The sequence below is a fragment of the Nyctereutes procyonoides genome, unplaced genomic scaffold (genome assembly GCF_905146905.1).
Source record: "Nyctereutes procyonoides isolate TBG_1078 unplaced genomic scaffold, NYPRO_anot_genome, whole genome shotgun sequence".
Taxonomy (NCBI): domain Eukaryota; kingdom Metazoa; phylum Chordata; class Mammalia; order Carnivora; family Canidae; genus Nyctereutes; species Nyctereutes procyonoides.
Genome location: NW_026575041.1, coordinates 4,472,861 through 4,495,532, shown reverse-complemented (window position 1 = coordinate 4,495,532; position 22,672 = coordinate 4,472,861). Strand labels below are relative to the sequence as shown.

The following is a 22,672-nucleotide window of genomic DNA, read 5'->3' as shown; positions in this document are numbered from 1 at the left end:
ACAGGTGAATTCTATCAATTACTTAAAGAAAAAATAACATCAATCCTTCTCAAAGACTTCTCAAAAAAATGAAAGAGAAGGAAATATTTCTTAACTCATTCTATGATGCCAGTATTATCCTGATACCAAAGCCAGACAATAACAGCACAAAAATATCCCTTATAAATATATATGCAAAAATTCCTTATGAATATACATGCAAAAATCTTCAACAAAATACTAGCAAAGCTAATCCAGCCAGGGCACCTAGGTGGCTCAGTTGCTTAAGCTCAGGCTCAGGTCGTGATCCTGGAGTGCAGGGATGGAGCCCCCCTTTGGTTCCCTGCTCAAGGGGAGAGCCTGCCTCTCCCTCTCCTGTTGCCCCTCCTCCTGCTCATGTGTATGTGCGCACGCTCTCTCTCTCTCTCTCTCTCTCTCTCTCTTTCTCTCTCAAACTTTCTCAAACTAATAAATAAAATAAAAATCTTTAATTAAAAAAAAAAAACTTAAAACCATTTGGCCAGCAACTCCACTTCTAGGTATATGTATATACCAAAAAAGAACTGAAAGCAAAGACTCAAAAAGATATTTGTACATCCACGTTCAGAGGAGTATTATTCACAATAATCAAGGAGTAGAAACAACTCAAGTGTCTGTCAACAGATGAACAAAACATGATACAATCATACAATGAAATATCATTTAGCCTTAAAAGGTAATAAATTCTGATACATGCTATAATACAGATGACCCTTGAGATGGTTCATGTTTTAAAAAGTAAACTAAGCCAAAAAAATAAGTAAAATAAGCTAGAGACAAAAGGACAATACTGTATGATTCCATTCATATAATGTACCTAATCAAATTTTTAGAAACAGAAAGCAGAAGGGTGAGTGCCAAGGGCTTGGGGGAAGAAGGGATGGGGAGTTATTGCTTAATGCGGTAGTTTTTCAGTTTTACAAAATGAGAAGAGTCCTGGAGATGGATGGTGGTAATGGCTGTACAATATGAACATACTTAATGCCACTACACTGCACACTTAAAATGGTTAAGATGGTAAATTTTGTATTATGTATATCCCACCATAATTTAGAAGTAATTTTTTAAAAAAGGATTATAAATCAGGAACAAGTGGGACTTATCTATGGTATGTAAGACCAGTTCAATAAATGAAAATCAATGTAATACACCGAGTTGGTAAAGTTACTCTTCCCAATTTCAAGACATAGTACAAAGCAATGGAGATCAAAATAGTGAGCAGGTGTTGGTAGTATAGTGGTGAGCACAGCTGCCTTCCTAAATAGTGTGGTACTGGCATAAAACGTAGATATATAGATCAATGGACTAGAACTGAGAGTTCATAAATAAACTTGCATACCTGTGGTCCACTGATTCTAGACAAAGGTATCAAGACTACTCACTGGAAAAAGAATAGTCTTTTCAACAAATGATGCTGAAACAACTGGATAACCATATGCAAAAAAGAATGACTTGGACTCATCCCTAACAGTATATATAAAAATTACCTCAAAATAGATCAAAGGCCTAATTGTAAGAACTAAAACCCTAAAACTATTTGAAGAAAGTACAGGGGGTATATAAAATACATAACCTCAGATTTGCCAGTGGATTCTTAGATATGACACCAAAAGCATGAGCAACAAATGAATAATGAATTTAACTTCATCAAAATTAAAAATTTTGTGCATCAAAGGACACCATAAGAAAGTGAAAAAACAACCCACAAAAATATTTGCAAATCACGTATCTGATAAAGGTCTCACTCTAAAATATATAAAGAACTCTAACAACTCAACAATCAAAAGACAAACAATCCACTTTAAAAATGGGCAAAGAACTTAGAGATATTTCTCCAAAAAAAAGATATACAAATATCCAACAAGCACATGAAAAAATGTTCTACATTGTTAGTCATTAGAAAAAGGTAAATCAAAACCATAATGAGATACTACTTCATACCCACTAAAATAAGTATAATAGACAAACCAACAAATAGTCAAAATTTAAAAAAAATTTAAAGATTTATGTATTTATTCATGAGAGACACAGAGAGAGAGAGAGGCAGAAACACAGACAGAGGGAGAAGCAGGAGCCATGCAGGGAGCCATATGCAGGACTCGATCCCGGATCCTGGGATCACACCCTAAGCCAAAGGCAGACGCCCAACCACTGAGCCACCAGGCGTTCCCCCCCACCAAAAAAAAATTTTTTTTAAGTAATCTCTATGCCCAAGGTGGGCATTGAACTCACAACCCCAAGATCAAGAGTCACATGCTCTACTGACTAAGGTAGCCAAGCATCCCACAATTTTTTAATTAAGAAAAAAAAACCAAAATAATGTTTACAAGGATGTGGAGAAATTAGAACCCTCCTATAATGCTAATGGGAATGTAAAATGTTGGCCACTGTAAAAAAAAATAAAATAAATAAAAAATAAAAGTTTGGCAATTCCTCAGAAAGTCAAGCACAGAATTACCATATGACCCAGCCAAGCCACTCCTAGGTATATACCTAAAAGAAACGAAAATAGGTCCTCAAACAAATACTTGTATACAAACGTTTGTACCAACACTAACCACAACAGCCAAAAGGTAGAAACAACCCAAATAGCCATCAATGGATGAATGACTAAATAAAATGAGATTTATTTCAAGACAATGAGGTATTTTTAGCCATGGAAAATAAAGAATTACTGACACATGCTCACATGGATGCACCTCAAAAACATCAGGCTAAGTGAATGCAGACGGAAACATTTTTTTCCCTTTTTTTGGGGGGGGGGATACATCTTTTTCTATTAAAAAATCATCCATACCCACTAACACACAACTAAAAGCAATATATTATAGCAAGAAAAGGAACATTCAAATTAAAGCCAGGATCCTGGGTTTTAATCCAGTCTGCCTGTCACAGAAGTGAGGAAAACAATTTAACTCCTCTAGGCCTCAGTTTCCTTCACTATAAAATGAGATGCACTCCCAGTAATAAAAACAATAATTTAAAAAATGACAGCAATACACATACAATAACATTTATGAGCATTTACAGTAAGCCAGGCAGTGTTCTTTTCCAAGTTAACATTAACAATTTAAATATGATAAGGATTAACATATTTTTCACACAACCCTGTGAAACAGGGCCTATTATTATCCCCACTTTAAAGGTGAGGAAACTGAGACACAAGAAGGATTAAGTAGAAGAGCCATGCAGTCTGGCTCCACAGCCCATTTTCTTAATGACCACACTATACTTGATCTCTAAGACCTTTCCAGTTCTAAAATTCTGGGTCCATGGACATTTAAGGCAACTTAAGAACATTATTAAACCCTTCTGCTTCAGCCACCACTTAGCAATTAACATTCTTAAAATATGCTAAGAGCCTTGTTCTGAATGACATCTAACTTCACCAGATGTGTGATCCTGAAAGACCTCTGAGGAAGGATTATAATGGAAAGAAATGGCTCATTTGTATCTGGTTATCTGTGTGAGATACTGCCAAGTGCCAAAGAGCCCAGAGGAGATTTACATGTCACTCAAAATTCTTCTAAAGCCAGGCGTAACAATGCTTTTTCAAGGAAGGGAATAGGCACCAGGCTGGGTGAGTGCTTATTAAATTGTTCAAGAAAACAGATGATTAATTTCACATACTCAGTGAGCAGGAGTAATTCCAGGCAGATGATCAGGTGTGTTTCTAGATCAGTGGTCAACAAACTTTCTTGTCAATGGCCAAATAGTAAATATTTCAGGCTTTGCCAGCTACATGTCATCTCTGTGACATATTCTTTGTTTCCTGCTTCAAATTCTTACTGCTTCAAATTTTACATTCTTGCAAATGTAAAAACCATTCTTGGCTCATAAGTCATACAAAACCATGTGCTAGACTACAGTTTGCTTACCCCTGTAGTAGACCATTGGACAAGTCACCTTTTGAAGTATGTTACTATACATTTTGAGAGTTTTTAGTGACTATCACAGTCACAACACTGTCCTTAACTTTATTAGAATTATAAGTTATACTGAAATAATCCATTTGACAGGATAATTGATTATGAAGCAACGAGTATTAATCACATACTTGTTTATTTCAGTGCTTACCAAATACCTAATACATGCAAGGTGTCAAGCAATTGCTACCATCACTATAAAAGTATATAACCCAGTATACTATGAATGTATACAACCCAGTTAAGGTTCTAAGTGAAAAAAAGAAAAAAAAAGAAAAAAGAAAAAAAAGGTTCTAAGTGAAGTTAAAACTTCAAAGTGCCATAGAAAAGTTACAAAAGAAATAGCTGCAGGGGTTCTGATGTGGTAAAAATTCCATCTAGAAGGAGCAGGAACAACGAAGGTTTTAGGGGTGGCAGTAATTGAGATGGACTGTGAAGTATTAAAAAGCTGAATGGCAGTGAAGGAAAGTCCTACAGAGTCTGAACTCTTGTAGCCAAAGCATGACAGTGGGAAAACACAAGCTGCATGTTGAGAAAATAAAGCAGTGGTCCAATTTGTTCAGCTTCAATGATGTGGAAGTTACTTGGAACCCCAGAAATAAAAATAATGGGAAACAGGGCTGAATAAGTAGTTTGGGATGGCCAGAGTAGAGAAAGCCTTGAATGCCCTGCTAAAAAGCAGAGATAATCTCCAGGAAATAAGGACTCATGAGAGGTTTTTGAATGTACAGCATAAGATCAGAGGTGCATTTAAGGAAAGCTATTCTGATAATGACAAACATGACGCATTGGAGAAGACAAAATGTCCAAACACCAGTTGGCAGGGTATTCCAAAAATCCACATGAGAGATCAAACACTAAAAGAAAGAAATAAAAGCACAAGTAGAGTATCATACGTACCACTGACTGAATTTAGGCTGATGGAAAGAAGGGAAAAAGCAAGTCAGAGATTAGATACATCTAACAGACAATGAGAAGTCACCCTACAAAACCTTTAAGCAAAGGAATAAAAAATGAAAGTATGCCTTAGGAAGATTAATCAGGTGGTGGTGAATAACACTGGGTGGATACAAAGAAACTATAGAGTCCACAGACTCACTGGAAAACTACTACAGTAATCCAACCTCAAAGGGGTGCCGGTCTGAGCTTGGATCATGCATGGCAACAGAGATGGAAAAGTAGCCGTGGACAGGAGTTATTTCAAAGGACTCAAAAGAGTCTAGTGGTCAACTGTATAGAGTAGATAAAAGAAAGAAATCAATCAAATCTAACTGCAATACTGGAGCCATAAATAAACGGGGAAATATTTTTTAAAAGATGCGGCAAATTGGAAAGAATAGAAAGCCTGGAGACAAAAATGAAGAATTCCATTTAAAAGTATAATAATTTGCAAATGACAGATGTCTATGCAGAAATGGTGAGAAACTATTTAAACCTACAGAACTAGAATTTTGAGTAATAAGCGTTACAAATGATGACAACCAGCTAGTGTATCCCATTAGAATGTTTAATGATCTGCTACTACAGAAGCTTCACTTACTCATTCAACAAATATTTATTGTATTACTACTGTATGCCAGGCACAGTACTAAACACTAGGAATAAATTAGTAATGAAGATAGACACTGTCCCTGCCCTTACGTAGCTTATAGTCTAGTAAGAAAGAGAGATGAGCAAATGGACAATCAGAATATATCCAGATAAGGGTCAGTGATGAGGAAAATGAAATCCAAGGTGCCATGGGAGCATATACCCCAGGCCAGATTTAGGGGTACATCATGGAAAGCCTTTCTATAGAAATATAATCTAAGCTATGAGTGGCAATGCTTAGAAATCAGGAACCAGATCATACAGTAAGACTTTATAAGTCAGTAATTACTCTGAAATAATTTAAATAAAAGAGGGACATGACCAGCATTTTCGAAAGATATATCTGGCTAGAATGCAAGAAGTATGAAAGTAGATATTTAGCAGATACCATAAATAGTCATTCAAAAAAAGAGGGAGGGATCCAGGCTGATTCCTCTGTTCTGACTTGAGACAGTACATGGATAGCAGTACCATTCAATAAACTAAGGAACACAAGAGGAAGAAGTTTCAAGAAGGAGAGGGGAACTGAGCTCAGTTTGGGACTTGTAGAGCAAACATGTTTCTGAAACATCCAAGCAATTTGATACTAGACTGGATATATGGAAATACAGAGTGGATATGTGGACTTGGATTATTTCTGAATGCAAAAATAATGTGTTCAAGAGAAGACAAAGGCCAAGTGGAAGCTTGAGGAAAACAGCTTAAAGACTCCACCAAAAGCTTTCCCCTCCAGAACTGACAGTGTTCTAGATGTTATTCGTAAAACTATTAAGTGAGCTTTGCAAATAATCCCTTTTCTACTTACTTAGGTAGAGTAAGAAATTATGATTGGCAAGGGAAAAAAAAACAATGGCTCATTCTACTACCTGAGCATATTTTCAGCTTTGCCGTGACAGTATCATAGCCAGTAAGGTTTATCAGAGGTGTAATTAATGCTAATTGAGCATATTTTCAGATGCAATCAGTATCTATCTTAAAATACAGTATTTATTTGTACAACTTGTCTCAAAATGGCTACCTGAAAGATCAACAGCCAGCTTGTGTTTCTATGTGTATAGTCCGTTTGGACCTTAATATACTTTTAATTGCCAGCCAAGTTTAAACTGAAAAAAACTGTGCAAGTATCTCTGTCGAGCACCTTCAAACATCTGGTACCTTCTGCCTCTGAGCTCTGAGGAAGCCAAGAAGCCGAGCTTTTAGGAGGAAAGGCAAGACCTCTTCTTAGAAACTAAACCAGAACTGAATATTTATTCCTCTAGACTAGGTCTAAGGTTTGAGATCACAGAAGAAGTTCTCTACCTCAAAATAGTGAGAAGCAATGAGAAATAAGAACAATACTGATAAGGACACCTGGGTGACTCAGTGGTTGAGTGTCTGCCTTTGGCTCAAGTCATTGGTCCCAAGGTCCTGGGATCCAGTCCTGCATCAGGCTCTCCACAGGGAATCTGCTTCTCCCTCTGCCTATGTCTCTGCCTCTCTCATTGTCTCTTGTGAATGAATGGATAAAATCTTTGGGGGGGGGGGGGAGAAGTACTGTTAAGCAAACCTATATAGATTGTAAAACTAAAATCAATTCCTTCTTTTAAATTCAATAGGGTAAAGAAATCCTTGTTCATATTTTAAACTACCCTCAAAAAAGCATTACAATCAGAGTCACACAGTGCAAGTATGAAGGGGACTTACATGCCATCAATGCTATTCCATGACAAGAAGACTGAAATATACCTGAAAGTCTATTTTAGAGTAGAGATAGGAATGGTGTAATCCTAGTGGATGGAGTTCACTTGTGGGAAAATATTTAGTAAGGAAGTCTATGTTAAATCCTGAGACTCACAAAAGACACAACTTCAGTAGAAAGGAGCTTATGCCCAGAAGAAGAGAAAAGATGCATACTCAAAATACTATATGTGTGAGAGAAGAGAAGGCTGTAGCGGCATCATACTAATGAACATTAGTGGAGACAGGGAGAAGGGAGATAGGATTCCCAGCTTTGTGGAACAATTTAAACTGAAACTGACTATCAGAGGGAGGAACAAAGGTTAAGCATGCCCTCACCACAAATCCAAAAGAGAATAGTAAAAACAAGTTTTCAAAATTTTAAACTCTCTGAATCCCCTAGTGAGGACAAGTCTGGAGCTCTGTTTCTGTTTACTTTTCAAGAATCCAAAACATCTATACAAAGAACCATGCCTGGATTTGAATTTTCCAGTATTGAAATTCTGAAAAGCTCAAAAATTGTGCTAAGAAGACAAGATCCTCCAAATTCGTAACAGGAAACGTGGCATTTTCCCAGATTATTTTCTGGCTTCAATGAAGAGAGAGAATGGGGACCACACTGTAGCAGGAGGATTTATAAATATGAATTACAGGATAAGACGATTTTCCAAACATCTGTCAGAAGTTAATCTGATCCAAGAGAAAAGGGGAAAAAAAAGAAAAAGGACTCAAGAGAAGCCAAATATAGTGACTAATACGTGGAACTTTTGTAGACTTCAGTGGGTTTATGGCCTCATGGGCATTGCCTGCCCACTCCACAAAAATAAATACACAGAGTCTGTACAATAATGCACTTCATATCATTCAGAGCACTTTCCGATGTACCCTCTCAATTAATTCTCACAATGCACATAGTGGTGATTTCTGCTTAAATAAATTGCAAATACAGAGACCTAGTACTTTGAACAGGCTATATGAAGCGGGAAGAAACGCACAGATGGCATATAATGTAGTGGTTAAAAGAAAACACCTCTGAGCAAAGGAGATCTAGCTTTAAGTCATGGTTCTGCTACTGCCTAGCTATGTAATCTTGGGTTAGTAGTTTGTTTTCTTCTAGGGTACTTTACCTATAAAATGAGGATAATAACTACCTCATGGAGTTATTACACAAGATTAAATAAACACGCAAGGTAGCTAGTATAGCGTCTGACATGTAGTAGGTACTCAGTAAATGAAAATTGGCAATGGTAGCTTTCAAAAGATCTCTATCTACCTGGTGTAAGTAACACTGTTACTAGGATATTGCACCTGCTCAAATAATTCAGAAACGAAGTTTTATCCGGATTTAAACTAAGCTCAGAAATCTAGATGTTTTATAACAAAGCAGGCAGCTATTAGAAACAGCCCCTGAAGATTTATTGTCTTTGTTTCTTATATTTTGCAATGAGGGAGTGGTGGTTAGCATAGGGAAAGCTGAATTGACTGTGTGTAGGAAAGGCCTATTGTTATGATTTTCCAACTTTTGCTTGATGATGTACTGGAAGACCTGGACAACGTTATACCACAATCCCTTTCTTTGTTGTTAAAACATAGGCTACTTGGGACACTTAATCCCTACTTCTGAATGTTCTGCTTGTATATTGTGTGAGACATGCTTTGGAAATAAGTTAGTGTACACTAATTTGACTAGCAAGAGGAAATAGCCATCTTTTTAATTTCTCAGTTCTAATAAAGTTAACTAAATGGAAACATCTTAACTGAAATTGAAACTCAGATTTTCTATTTTTCAAAAGTATCATAACTTGAAAAATATAAAATCAGGAATTTTCATTTTTACAGGTTCTTTTAAAAAAAAGAAAAAATGTTTTATTTATTTATTCATGGGAGACACAGAGAGGGGCAGGGGGAGGGGAGGGAAGGCAGAGACATAGGCAGAGGGAGAATCAGGCTCCAAGCAGGAAGCCGGATGTGGAACTCAATCCCGGGATCACTCCCTGAGCCGAAGGCAGCTGCTCAATGGGTAAGCCACCCAGGCATCCCTGTACAGGTTCTCAAAACAGATTCTGAAACTTGCTGTTGTCCCTATATATTTTTTTTATAAATTTATTTTTTATTGGTGTTCAATTTGCCAACATATAGAATAACACCCAGCGCTCATCCCATCAAGTGCCCCCCCTCAATGCCCGTCACCCCCACCCCCCGCCCACCTCCCCTTCCACCACCCCTAGTTCGTTTCCCAGAGTTAGGAGTCTCTCATGTTCTGTCTCCCTTTCTGATATTTTGCACTCATTTTTTCTCCTTTCCCCTTTATTCCCTATATTTTTAATCTAGGCTCAACTATGTACCTGAGATGATCAAGTTATATGACTGTGTTTGTGAAATTAATCAACAAATTGCTATTTCAATCTCCTAAGAATGTCATTTCAAAAAGATTTGATCCTTTTTACTGGATTCTACTCCTGCTTATTTTTTCCCCCATTAGAATGAGAAAGCATTGCCATCTACTGGACTTTGGAGATATTGCTGCTATAGCTTTTAGTCTGAGAAGAGAATTCTTTTTTTTTTTTTTTTTTTTTGAGAAAAGAATTCTTAACAATCTAATGCTTTTTACACTTTGTCAATAACATAGTAGTTAGGGTTATTATGACAGTATGAGTTATGTAAAAATAAAACTCCGGAGGGGTGCCTGGGTGGTTCAGTCAATTAAGTGTCTGCCTTCAGCTCAGGTCATGATCCAGGGTCCTGGGATCTAGCCCTAATCAGGCTCCCTGCTCTTCTCCCCTCAAGCTGTGCTCTTACTCACCTCTCTCACTCTTTCTCAAATGAATAAATAAATAAAATCTTTAAAAATAGAACTCCAGAAGTTGGGGCTAGGGGTAAAGCAGGATAAGAAAGAGAAATACCATCCCTTCAAGATGTTTATTCTCAATTATTGCTATGATAGTCCCAAATACAGCATGCATTCACATACACTCATTAACAAATTTCTATTGAATACCTACTATAATATATGCTGTGCAAGGTACTATACAAGGGACATAATGTTAAAGAGGTAATCCCTCTTACCATAGGATTTAGAGCCTAATAAGTAGTTTCCATTTATTATTGAACTCTATTCATGTGCCAGGCTTATACAGTACATTATCACTTTTCATCCTCAATTTTTGATGAGGTAGAAATTGTTCTCTTTTTAAGAGGAGAAAGACTCAGAGATGCCTTAAGTTGCTCAAGATCTCTCTCATAGGCAATTGCAGAAGTGCCTGGAATTAAACTCACCTCAATCTGACTCCAAAACCTTGTATTCTTAACCACTAGGAGTATATACTTAACCCAGGTAAGTTGTCAGCATCCTCCCAAAAATAAGGGTAGCTGACAAAAGGCAAGCCAGGCAAAAATAGTCTCACATGTCTATATAAAAGGCAAAACTCCTAAACTGAGATCTGAAAGGTTTCCAGCTTACTGATTAAGAAGCTATCCTCTTACTCCTTATGCTCCCCCAAATATCATTCTAGCAGTTCAATCCACCCAAAAAAATCCCTCCCAGCCACCTAGCCTTATTCACCAAGTTGCATCCACTCCAACTTCAAGCCACAATAGTGTTCCTCTCTGTTCTCCATAGTCTCCAAACGTTAAAAAGAGCACCTCTTCCAAAGATGCTCTTCAGATTATTTAAGGTTCTGTTATAATTCACCTGTGTTATCTGCAAGACCTAAATAACTGACATCAAAAACTACTTTCAAACTAAACCCATCTGTAAACTGGAACTCTTCTGGAATATATACTGTTTTATCTCACCTAAAAAAAAAAGTTTGTGAATCCATATTTAATACTTTTGTATCACAAAGTGCTTAGTTTAATAATGGACACATAGTAGTTACTTGATATTTATTAACAGGAAAAAATCATGAATGACTTTTGCAAATACAAACAGAAGACTTTCAACATTTATTCAGTCTTTTCTTCACCTGCATTGCTACTGAATAGCTATGAGTTCCCTGTTTATATGCCAAATAAATGCAATCTTACTACATAAAGTAAGAACATATCACTCTCTAATAATGTCAGCAGAGGTTGAACAAAGGATTCAAACCCAAAGCATATTTTAGTGAAAGATTTTCTGTGTTAAGTGATTTCCAAACACGTTCCTGGTAGAGAGACTAAACTCCTTGTTCTATATAATTGAGATTCGTTAGGTTCCTAAAAACTCTATAGAAATGAGTAAAACCTTTTCAAGAAGCAGATGAACAAAGAGGCAAAAGTTCTGAGCAAATGAGTACTTTCAGCTTTCAGACCCACAGAGGCTGAAGTCACTTTAAGTAATATGAACAGAGGGATGATTAACAGCAACACAATCACCAGATGTAATAATAACGGTGTTTCTGGTTACAATTAATATAAAACAAGAATGCTTAAGAACTGGTCAACAAAATTCTAGTCACTATTTATAGTGCTGCTCCAAAGTTTTCTTCCTTATTGCCCCACAAACTTGGCACTTTTTAGCATACACGCATTCTGAAAAAACAATCCTGTCCTCAATCTTGTTACTTTAGCATTTTATAAAAGCTTTTATGAAATATGTCCAACACATACAGGATAGCTTCAATTACTGTCATTACAAATACATCTGGACTTATTTCTACCACTCTACTACATGTTTTTGTTTACTGTTTTTCTTTCCTCCCTCCTATTAGTTGACAAAGTTTTCTACTCTTTATAGTCCCTTTTTTTCCTCTGCTACTTAAAAATATATATTTTCTGGTTTCTAATCTACCCTAGATACCTTTACATTTTTAACATGCATACGTAAACATAATTTTTTCTAACAAATTCTGAATTTGTTTATTGTCCTCCCAAAGAGATCAGTGACCTCAATGAGTCTTAACTTTTTACACACCCTCCCTCACCTCATTATTGATATCTAGAGCAGTGCTTCTCAAACACTCTGTGGCCAAGGACCAGAGGCTGTTCCCTCAATCCACTGTGAAATGACACTTTTATAAAATACAATAAAAAGCCACAATTATGTCAAATTGCTATAAAAGTTTTAAAACACTCTCACTTTTTATACTTAGCTCACCACAGACTAGGGACAGTTGTTAGGTTTGCTCTGGTTCACAAACTATACTTTGAGTAACAATGGTCTAGTTTGTTTTTATACCTTAAAACTCAGAACTTACTAAGTTTTTGTTTACATGTTAGTTTGCTGTCAGTAGTTAATTGCATTCATTAACGTTGCAACCAGTTTTATGTGTCTTGCTGTAACTTCCTGTTAATTCTCACATCTTCCCTTTGGGACCACTTCTCTATCTCCACTATTCAGTATAGATAAAGGGTCTATGGGCAGTAAATTCTCAATCTGTGTGTCTTTAAAATTGTCCCTCTTTCACTCTCGCTCTCAACTGAAAGTTTACTAGAAAAAGAACTATACATTTGGGACGCCTGAGTGGCTCAGTGGTTGAGTGTCTGCCTTTGGCTCAGGGCATGATCCCGGGGTCCTGGGATCGAGTGCCACATCGGGCTCCCTACATGGAGCCTGTTTCTTCCTCTCCCTGTGTGTGTCTCTGCCTCTCTCTCCGTGTATCTCATGAATAAATAAATAAAACCTTAAAAAAAAAAGAATTATACATTTAATAGTTAAGAGCACTTTGAGGATGATTTCTCCTGACACTAACTGTTACTGATGCAAAGTCTGCTGTCAGTCTAATTTGTAGGTAATTCCCTGCTCACTTTAAATATTTCTCCTTTTAAAATTTTTTCTTAAAAAAAAAATAAAAAAATAAAATTTTTTCTTAAAGATCTTTAGTTTCTCTATGTCTTTTTTTTTTCCAGCCTTCTTCTGTAATAGGGAGAATCCTATCTCAGTTTTGTGCTCATTTCATGTTCATTTCACCCAGAGGAGCACATCTTTCAAGGACTAGGCTTCTGCTTCTGCCTACTTCTTCGTGTTCCATTCCATTTCTGTTCCAGAGAGGTTTATTTTCTTGCTTTTTATTTCTTTGCTTTAGCAAGGTATGTCCCTTTAAATTTCTCTGATTTCACCAATCACTGGGGTTTTTGTTTGTTTGGGGGGGGGGGTATTGTTTTTTGGCTTTTTTTTTTTTCTTTTAAACCAACCATTCCTTTTGTTTGGCCAGTGGAAGGTCTCAAAGTGCGCACTTACAAGGCTATCTTGACTGGAAACATTCTTTATGGCTTTCTTTAAAAACAAAAACTAATGCTTTTTAAGGTTCAAACTCTATGTCAGATGTTTATCTGAAAGCTGGCACAGTGGTAAGATAAGGCTGGGCTTCTAAATTTATAAAATTCACTAACTGCTAGAATAAAATATACCACTTATTACAATAATATATATTCAACAAACTTTTATTGACCATTTGGTCTTGAAATCCCAGCTCTGCTACTTGGTAGCTCCATAATCTTGAGAAAGTTATTTAACTTCTGTGTGCAGCCTTCCTCTTCTGTAAAGACAATTGTGAGGTTTAAGTGAGGTAAATTATGCAAACCACTTAGAATAGTACCTGTCATTATTATTAGCTCACTGAACATTAGCTGCCATTATTATTATTTATTATTATTATATTCAGGGGGAACACTCTGCACTCATGTTTCCATATAGGCAAAAGATGTCCCACTCCATTTCCCATGTCCTAAAAAGAACATTTCCAGCTTCTCTATGTCCTTCACTCATTCCTCTCCAGGATAGGCAGAGAGGACTTATCTGACTGCTGAGGTTGGGAGATGAAACGGAGTATGATGGCATCAGTTCTTTCCAGGTTCCCTTCCGGTCAGAATAGCCTGCCTACAGCGCACATAAATTCTGCTTTTGGCTTGAAGGATTAGACTTTGTCCCAGTAAAGGGAAGATCCCAGTTTTGCTTATTTTCTTGTTTTTTGAGGGGAAGTTTCAATTTGGGAGGAAGTATATACCAGCTTTCTTAGTTGTAGAATTTAAGCCATGTTTACCAATTAATTTATTAGTAATAAAGCCAATATTCTGATTTCCATTTATATATCACCTGTCTTATTTCTAAACTTGTTCCAAACTCAGGGGGGAGAAGAAAAGGGTATTAGTCATTGGCTATCCAAAAGCTCAATTACTGGGACGTCTGGGTGGCTCAGTGATTGAGCATCTGCCATTAGCTCAGGGTGTGATCCCAGAGTCCTGGGATTGAGTTCTGCATCGGGCTCTCTACAGGGAACCTGCTTCTCCCTCTCCCTGTGTCTTTGCCTCTCCCTGTGTCTCTCATGAATAAATAAAATCTTTAAAAAATAAAAATAAACAAATAACAAAACCTCAATTACTAACAGTATTAGTACTGACTATGCAATCTTTTTTTTTTTTAAAGATTTTATTTATTTATTCATGAGAGACACAGGGTGGGGGGAAGGGGTAGAGACACAGACAGAGGGAGAACTAGGCTCCATGCAGGGAGCCCGACATGGGACTTGATCCCAGGTCCCCAGGATCAGGCCGAAGGCCGAAGGTGGCGCTAAACCGCTGAGCCACCCGGGCTGCCCAAGACTATGCAATCTCTTAAGGAGATTAAATAGAGTAACACATATAAACCTCTTCTTTTTTTTTTTAAGATTTTATTTATTCATGAGAGACACAGAGAGAGAGGGGCAGAGCCACAGGCAGAGGAAGAAGCAGGCTTCCTGCAAGGAGCCCCATGCAGTACTTGATCCCGGATCTCGGGATCACACCTTGAGCTGAAGGCAGACGCTCAACTGCTGAGCCACCCGGGCGTCCCCAAATATAAAGCTCTTCAAAGTGTTTGAGACACAGTAACATTCAATAAATATTTGCTTTAATATTATGTACCCGATATTGTGCTAGATGGTGAACTAATCACCAGTTGCAAGAGGAACTTAATCCCTCAGCAGAGTCTCGGATGGTTAACCCTATAACTGGGGCACTGCAACAAAAAGAGTAGCAATCCCACAATTCTCTCATTAAATCAAGCATCTTTACTAAGCAAATACAATGTCTCAAGAACTATGAGAGGTACTGGGAATTCAAAATTACATATACAAATCTGTCCTTAAGATGCTTACAGGTTAGAGGATCTATCCAACAAAGGAAGAAAGAGTTATAAAGTAGTAGTTCTTATGTCAAAGGTATACACAGTGTTGACAAACTTTAGGAACTCAAAATATAAGGGCTTCAAATAAATTTTAAAAAGCTACTCAGAAGTTTGAACTCAATTTGATGAAGTCACCCAAAATACCTTCAATTTTGCCAAATCCAATGGGCAATTTTCAGTCTCCATCTTATTTGACCACTCCCTCCCCTTAAAAGCCAAAAACCAACCCCCCAAAAAACCTCTTTTTCTTCGGCCTCTGAGATACTATGAGATTCCCCACTCTTTTCCTTATACATCTCTCATCACTTTTTCTCAGGCAACTTTTCCAAAGCCCCCTCCTTTATTTAGCCCTTAACAGCTAGAGGTCCTCAAGGCATAGTTATCAAACCCCCCTTTTTTTCTCACTGTCCAGCTTGTCCCTAGTCTGAACTTATCATTTCAGTGACTATGTGCCATTGCCCCCCCTCCACATTTATAACTCTAATTCCTCTGAACTCCATCTGCACATGGATATCTTGAAGGCATCTCAAAATCCGTCTGATCAAATCTCAGCTCTCAATCTGCCTCCACCAAACCTGGTCTTCCCTCAGTGTCCTTAGTTCTCCCAGTGCCTGGAACACTTATCCATCCCATTATTTTACCCAAGCCAGGAACCCAAAAGTCATCCTCAACACCTTCTTTTTCCTTATACCCTAAATTCAAAGTATAGCAGGTCCTAAAGATTTTTACCTCCTAAAACTTTCCTAATCCATCTTCTCTCTATTCTGCTGTAACACTGTTCCAAAGTATTTCAAAGTATCCAGATAGCATCTCTTACCTGATATACTACACAATCCTCCTTTCTGTCTTTCCACATGTATTCTTACTTCTTCTACAGTCTTTACCACAGACAGAGCAAAATTGTTAAAACACGAATCAAATTATATCTCTGCCATGCTAAAAAATCCTTCAACACAATTCACTGCTCTTAGGATAAAATCCTTTAAAAGATTCTATATGATGTGACCCCTGCCTTCCTGTCCAGCCTCATCTGATATCACTCCTCCTTATCACTCTGACCTTCCTTTAATCCCTAAAACCCACCATGTGCCCTTCCACTTCATGGCCTTCGAACATCCCAACCTCCTCTGCTGGAAGGCTCTCTCTATTCAGCCCCCACTCTCTGTACCTGGTTCATTTCCACTTATCCTTGGATTGTAGTCTTAAAAGCCCAGTTCTCCAAAAGGTCTTTCTTGAGTCCCTAGAGTGTAAGTAAGGCCCTTATTGCATGCTTTTATAGCACTTTTTGCATGCTTTCATAGCACATGTTAGGTTACTTTACCAGTGTTTGTCTCCTCCACGCACTCCTGCTGGAAAATATCCATTTGTTTACCAAAATACCTTTAGCACTTACAGAGAGAGCACAATAGCTGACATACAGCAGGTACTCAATAAATAGCTGCTGAATGAATGGAGCATTCCAGCAACAGAATTTCACACAATGAAGAATTATGAAACAATGTGGTCACTAAGAGCAAGTAGTGTAGAAAACTCACCTCACTGGTTTGTGGCTGGTATTAAGTGGGATAAAGAACATAAATCACCTGGCACAGTAACACAGATAGTAGGTACTTAGTAAATATGAATTACCTTCTCTTTCTTTTCTCTAACTGCTTTTAGATATAGAGACAGCACTGACTATAATAACACTGTACTCAGTTTCTTAAATTTACTCAAAGTGTAAAAGGTATCCGAAACATTTAATAAATTGTATTGTACTTAGTCAAAATTCACCATTCTGTTCTAATCCTCCAAAGAATTAAACAGAATAAGAGCAAACAGCCCGATTTCCTCATAGGTAAATTAATCACCTGAATTTAGAAAAGATAAACTGGGGTGGTTACAAAATATCCATTTTATTTTAAAATGGATTTTATCCATTTCACTTTAAAAAGCATTCATTCACCTTAAGCGACACTAAACAAACTTAGAATGATACTTAAAAGAAGATTCTATTTACACATAGCTTTTTTACATACTATATGTCAAAGCACAGCTACACTAAACAAAATTCACAGCACTAGGAAAATCCTCTTACCTTATGTTCAAACGGAGCACCATAGTAGCCATCGTTCAACCCAAAAATTATTTCATTTTGGTTGCGGGCATGAATCTAAGAAAGAAGAAAAACACATTATCAGTTCTTCTCATTCCAATTAAGTTTTAATATGATTAGAGCATGACACAAGACCTACTTCAATGCTGAGAAATAGGCTGACTAATCTAACAAGCCAGCTAAAAAAACATATCATTTGTCCTAAGACCAGGTAATCAAATGAGAGCTTCCTGCTTTAGTCAAAGGGCTCACAAAATCATCACATGAGATTACAGGCATGATCATTCACATATATTTTCTATAAATACTTCTTGAGATTGCTATGGAAAGGCTACTTCTGAAATACAAATGATTCAAATGTATAGTATAGACATACTATACATTCTGTGATCTCAAAGAAAACACAATCCACTTAGTCTGTAAAAGTCCTTAAAAAACCATGAAGTCCTAGAAAAAACATAAAAGATTAATATTATTTTCTATTTTCAAAAAGGCACTTTAAAGATAGTATCTAAATTGCATCATTACTCTGGACTCTAGTTTCCTCAATTAAAATTAATGAATCAGTTTATGCTCTGTGATACCATACTTCTGTGCCTACCCCCAATTCCCCCGGCTAAATCCAACATATCCAAATTTCACTCAAGATTATCAATCAATTTAGCCTGATATCTGCAAAACATTCCATTCAATGACAATAGAATACACATCACATGTACAGGAAACATTCACCAAAAAGAGATTCTATATTCTAGGCCATAAAATAAATCTCAAAAAAAGCTTAAATGATTGAAATCAAACAAACTATTTTCTCTAAACTCAAAAGAGTTCAATCAGAAATCAACAAAAGAAGGATACCTGGAAAATCCACATATGTTTGAAAATTAAACACTATATCTCTAAATAACCCCTGGGTTACGAAGAAATAAAAGGGAAATTAGAAAATATTTTGAATTGAATGAAAATGAATATACATCACCAAAGTTTGTGAGTCACAGTTAAAGGAAGGCTTAGGGGAAAATTTAGTAAATGCTTACTTTAGAAAAGAGAAGTCTCCAAACAGTAATGCAAAATCCTACCTTAAACTAGTAAAGAGGAACAAAGTAAACCCAAAGCAAGCAAAAGAAAGAAAATTATAAGGATAAAATCATAAATCAGTGAGACTGAAAACAATAACAATAAACAATGAAACCAAAAACTAGTTCTTTGAAAACCTACAAAAATGGATAAATCTCTAGGCAGAGTGATCAAGAGAAGAAAGAGATGAGACAGAAATTACCAATAGCAAGAATGACAGAGGAAAGGATCATTATGTAGCCTATATACATTATAAGGATATAAAGTATAGTAATACTGTGGAAACTTTTATGCTTATAAATTTGAAATCTTAGGTGAAACTAACAAATTCTTTGGAAGACAAACTATCAAAGCTCACATAAGAAGATAGATAATATAAATACAGCCCCATATCTAATAAAGTAACAAGTCAGGCTTTTAAACTTTCCCACAGGGAAATCTTAACACCCACATGGGTTCACTGAAGAATTCTGTCAAACATTTGTGGAATAATAGCAATTTTACATAAATTCCTCCAGAAAACAGAAGAGTAAAGCCTTCCCAATCCATTTTACAAGACCAGCATTACTCTCATACTAAATTGGACAAGGATGGCTCAGCGGTTCAGCAGCTGCCCTTGGCTCAGGGTGCGATCCCAGGGTCCTGGGATTGAGTCCTGAGTCCCACATCAGGCTCCCCATACAGAGCCTGCTTCTCCCTATGCCTGTGTCTCTGCCTCTCTCTCTCTCTCTCTCATGAATAAATAAATAAAGCCTTTTTTAAAAAATAAATAAATAAATTGGACAAGGACAATACAAGAGAAGTACAAACCAGTATCTCCCATGGATATAGATGAAAGAAATCTTAATAAAATACTCACAAATGTATTTCTATATGAAAGGAAATTTCCTCAACCTGATAAAGTGTCTACAAAATTTATAGCTAATATTATACTTAATAATGAAAGACTGAATAGTTTTACACAGCATCAGTAAAAAAAAACAAGGTTGTCCAATCTACTCATTTCTATTCAACATTGTACTGAGGTCTTCACCAATGAAACGACAAGAAAAAAAGACATTCATTAGGAAGAAATTAAACCATCTATTCAGAGACATGATTCCCTACATAGCAATTTACAAGAGGAGTCTACCAAAAAACTACTAGATCTAATAAATGAGTTTAACAAAGTCACAGAATACACGTTCAATACAGAGATGTTTCTATATACTAGCTACAATAATTGGAAATAGAAATATTTTTAAATAGCATTTAAACTAGCATAAAAAAACATAGAATCCACAAGTCCAAATCTAACAAAATATGTGCAAGATCTGTATAGTGAAAAGTACCAAATGCTGATGAGTGAAATCAAAGATTTTCACAAATGGAGAAATATATCATGTCCACAGACTGAAACATCTGATACTAGTAAGATGTCAATTCTCCCCAAATTTTCTTAGATTTTTGTAGAATTCACAAATTAATTAATTCTAGAATGTATATTTAAAGGCAAGAGATCTAGAATAGCCAGAACAATTCTGAAAACAAGATCAAAGTTGAAGGATTGACATTATCTGAATTCATGAGGTGTAAAACTACAGTATTCAAGACAATGTGGTATTGGAATAAAGACAGACCTGTCGATCAATGAAATAGAAGAGAGTCCAGAAACAGACTCCCACAAATTATTTTTTAAAAACTGATTTTCAACAAAGATAACAAGGTAATTCAATGGAGAAATAACAGCTCCAACAACAGAGTGCAGGGACAAATGTTAACCAATCTGCAAAACAATGTGCCTTATACCTTAAATAAAAGTTAATCCAAAATTATCATAGACATAAACATAAAACCTAATACTATAAAACTCCACGAGGAAAAAACCCCATGGAAAAAAATCTTTGTGACTTAGGATTAGGCAAAAATGTCTTAGATAAGACACAAAGAGCATGAAACATAAAAGAAAAAACAATATAGTGGACTTTATCAACACTGATAAACTTCGATCATTTAAATGACAAACAAAAGGACAAGCCACAGACTGGCAGAAAATACTCAGAAAATAACTATCTTATAAAGAACTGACTCCTATCTAGAATACATACAGAAATTTTACAACCCAATAATGAGAATTCAAACAGCCAAATAAAAAGTAGGCAAAAGATCTAAATAAACATTTCACCAAAAAAGGGGTGAGAGAAAGAATGATGACAAACATTTTTTGTATTGCTCAACATGACTTAATCACTAGAGAAGTTCAAATTAAAATCACAAGATTCTATATACCCATAATGAAACAGTAGAAAGAGAAACTAAGAAAACCATTTCATTTACACCCAAAATAATAAGATACCTAGGAAACAATCTAACTAAAGAGATGAAGAACCTGTATTCTGAAAACTATAAAACACTATTAAGGGGCACCTGGGTGGCTCTGTGGTTGAGTATCTGCCTTTGGCTCAGGTTGTGATCCTGGGGTCCTGGATCAAGTGCCACATCAGGCTCCCCTGTGGAGAGCCTGCTTCTCCCTCTACCTATGTCTCTGCCTCTCTCTGTGTGTCTCTCATGAATAAATAAATAAAATCTTTAAAAAAGAAAACTGATGAAAGAAATTGAAGACACAAAGAAATGGAAAGACATTCCAAATTCCATGCTCATGGATTGGAAGAACAAATGTTGTTAAAACGTCTATACTATTCAAAGCAATCTACATTTTTTTTAAAGATTTTATTTATTTATTCATGAGAGACACAGAGAGAATGAGAGAGAGTGAGAGAGGCAGACCCACAGGGAGAAGCAGGCTCCATGCAGGGAGACTGACGTGGGACTCGATCCCAGGACTCCACGATAACACCCTGGGCTGAAGGCAGGCGCTAAACCGCTAAGCCACCCAGGGATCCCCACAATCTACATTTTTAATGCAATCCCTGTCAAAATACCAAAAGTATTTTTAACAGAAAACCTAAAATTTGTATGGAACCACAAAAGACTGAATAGCTAAAGCAATTCAAGCAAGCTTTTCAGGAAAAGAAAAGCAAATCTGGCATCATAATCCTGGACTTTACATTATATTACAAAGTCGTATATTTAAAACAGTATAGTACTGGCACAAAAAAAGACACATAGATCAATGGAACAAAATAGAATATCTAGAAATAAACCCACAATTATATGGTCAATTAATCTTCAACAAAGCAGGAAAGAACATTCAATGGGGAAAAGACAGTATCTTCAGCAAATGGTGTAAGGAAAACTGGACAGGAACATGCAAAAGAATGAAATTGGACTTTCTTATACCATACATAAAAATAAATTCAAAATGGATTAAAGACCTAAATTTGAGACCTGAAACCATAAAAATCCTAGAAAAGAGTACAGGCAGTAATTTCTCTGATATTGGCTCTAACAACTTTTCTTTAGATAGATTCCCTGAGACAAGGAAAAAACAAAAACAAAAATAAACTATTGGGACTATATCAAAATAAAAAGTTTCTGCACAGCAAAAAAAAAAAAAATCAATAAAAGTAAAAGGCAACCTATAAAATGGGAGAAGATATTTACAAATGACATATCCAATAAAGGATTAGTATCCAAAATATATAAAGAATTTATAAAACTCAATACCCAAAAAGGAAATAATCCAATTAAAAAATGGACAGAAGACATGACTAGACATTTCTCCAAAGACATACAAATGGCCAACAGTTACAAGAAAAGATGCTCATCATCACTTACCATCAGGGAAATATAAACAAAAGCTACAATGAGATATCACCTCACACTTGTTCAGAATGGCTAAAATCAACAACACAAGAAATAACAGGTGTTGGCAAGGACGTGGAGAAAAAAGAACACTTGTGCACTGTAGGTGGGATGCAAACTAGTGTAGCCACTGTGGAAAACAGTATAGAATTTCATCAAAAGGTTAAAAATAGAACTACCCTGTGATCTAGCAATTGCACTATCAAATATTTACCCAAATAATACAAAAAAACTAATTCAAAAGGATATATGCATCCCTGTGCTTAGAGCAGATTTATTTACAATGATCAAGATATGGAAGCAGCTAAAGTGTCCATTGACTGATAAATGGATAAAGAAGATGTAATATACATATATATCAGCTGTAAAAAAAAAAAAAGAATGAAATCTTGCCACTTGCAATGATAGGGATGGAGCTAGAAA

General features: G+C 36.2%; 1 protein-coding gene across 5 annotated transcripts in view; it reads right to left on the bottom strand.

Moving 5' to 3' along the window:
• UVRAG (UV radiation resistance associated) overlaps positions 1-22,672 on the bottom strand; it is a 309,399-nt gene that overhangs the window by 226,802 nt on the left and 59,925 nt on the right. For all 5 annotated transcript variants that reach the window (XR_008663846.1, XR_008663847.1, XM_055320492.1 and 2 more), the window contains exon 5: positions 17,411-17,485. Coding sequence is in view for 3 of the 5 variants with exons in the window: in XM_055320492.1 (XP_055176467.1) it covers positions 17,411-17,485 (75 nt within the window). In the remaining 2 variants the exon portion in view is untranslated. The remainder of the gene's footprint in view (positions 1-17,410; positions 17,486-22,672) is intronic.